The sequence below is a fragment of the Cicer arietinum genome, unplaced genomic scaffold (genome assembly GCF_000331145.2).
Source record: "Cicer arietinum cultivar CDC Frontier isolate Library 1 unplaced genomic scaffold, Cicar.CDCFrontier_v2.0 Ca_scaffold_5194_v2.0, whole genome shotgun sequence".
NCBI classification, from domain to species: domain Eukaryota; kingdom Viridiplantae; phylum Streptophyta; class Magnoliopsida; order Fabales; family Fabaceae; genus Cicer; species Cicer arietinum.
In genome coordinates, this window is record NW_027338842.1 from 1 (window position 1) to 1,128 (window position 1,128).

At 30.9% G+C, this 1,128-nt stretch overlaps 1 protein-coding gene across 1 annotated transcript; it reads left to right on the forward strand.

Annotated features, from left to right (window-relative positions):
- Positions 1-86: 86 nt before the first annotated feature.
- On the forward strand, positions 87-1,124 carry LOC101489836 (8-hydroxygeraniol oxidoreductase-like; the record flags this gene model as incomplete). Its single annotated transcript, XM_004517083.3, has 3 exons — positions 87-639; positions 734-967; positions 1,083-1,124. Coding segments are annotated over exons 1-3 (528 nt in total), but the record flags the coding sequence as incomplete, so codon positions are not given.
- Positions 1,125-1,128: the final 4 nt, after the last annotated feature.

Here is a 1,128-nt window from a genome sequence, read left to right on the forward strand (position 1 = left end):
ACCGCAAGTGCTATTTTGTTAAAACGAATTCCATATTGTGTTATTTAAAATAGTATAAACAAAACTTGATATAAAAAATACCATAAACAAAACTTTTAATGTTATTATTTCAAAAATATTTTTTAATTAATTTAGATTTTATTATCATTAAACAACATTTTATGATATAAATTACAAAGTACAATTGCTTTTTGAAATAATTAACTAATCGTGTGTATTGGATAAATTAAATGCAGTGTTGTAGAGAGTATTGGCGATGAAGTAAGAAATCTAAAGGAAGGGGATTTTATAATTCCAACATACATAGGAGAATGTGAAGAATGTGAGAATTGTGTTTCAGGAAAAACCAATGTGTGTTTGACACATCCTGTGAGGTTGACTGGTCTAATGCCAGACAACAGTTCAAGGTTGTCAATTAAAGGGCAAAAACTATACCATGTTTTGAGTTGTGCTACATGGTCAGAATATGTGGTTGTTGATGTCAACTACCTTACTAAAGTTGATCCAAACATTAATTTGGCTTATGCTAGTTTCATCTCATGTGGCTTTTCAACTGGTTATGGAGCTTCTTGGAAGGAAGCCAAAATTGAAACTGGTTCAACTGTTGCTGTTTTTGGTCTTGGAGCTGTTGGATTAGGGGTATCAACAAAACAATCTTATACTTATATTTATATTTAAATTAGAAAATATTTTTAAATTAATTTTATATTGAGGATGGGAGATTGTGGTACAGGCTATAAGCGGGGCCAAGATGATGGGAGCAAGTAAGATAATTGGGATAGACAAAAATGAAAAGAAGAAAGAAATAGGAGAAGCTTTTGGAATGACTCATTTTATAAATCCAAGTGGTTCTGATAAATCTCCTTCAGAATTGGTCAAAGAGTTGTGTGGAATGGGTGTAGATTATTGCATTGAATGCACTGGAGTTCCAACTTTACTAACTCAATCTGTGGAAGCCACAAAAGTGGTAATTTTCACTTCATCAAATATTGTTCTTGTTTGGTTAATTAATTCATTGAATTATAAGCATGTTTCTAATAAAATAATAAATTTTGAAAGTTTTTATATGTTTATGTGTATAGGGAATAGGTAAAACAATTGCGGTTGGTATAGGAGCTGAACCTGTTG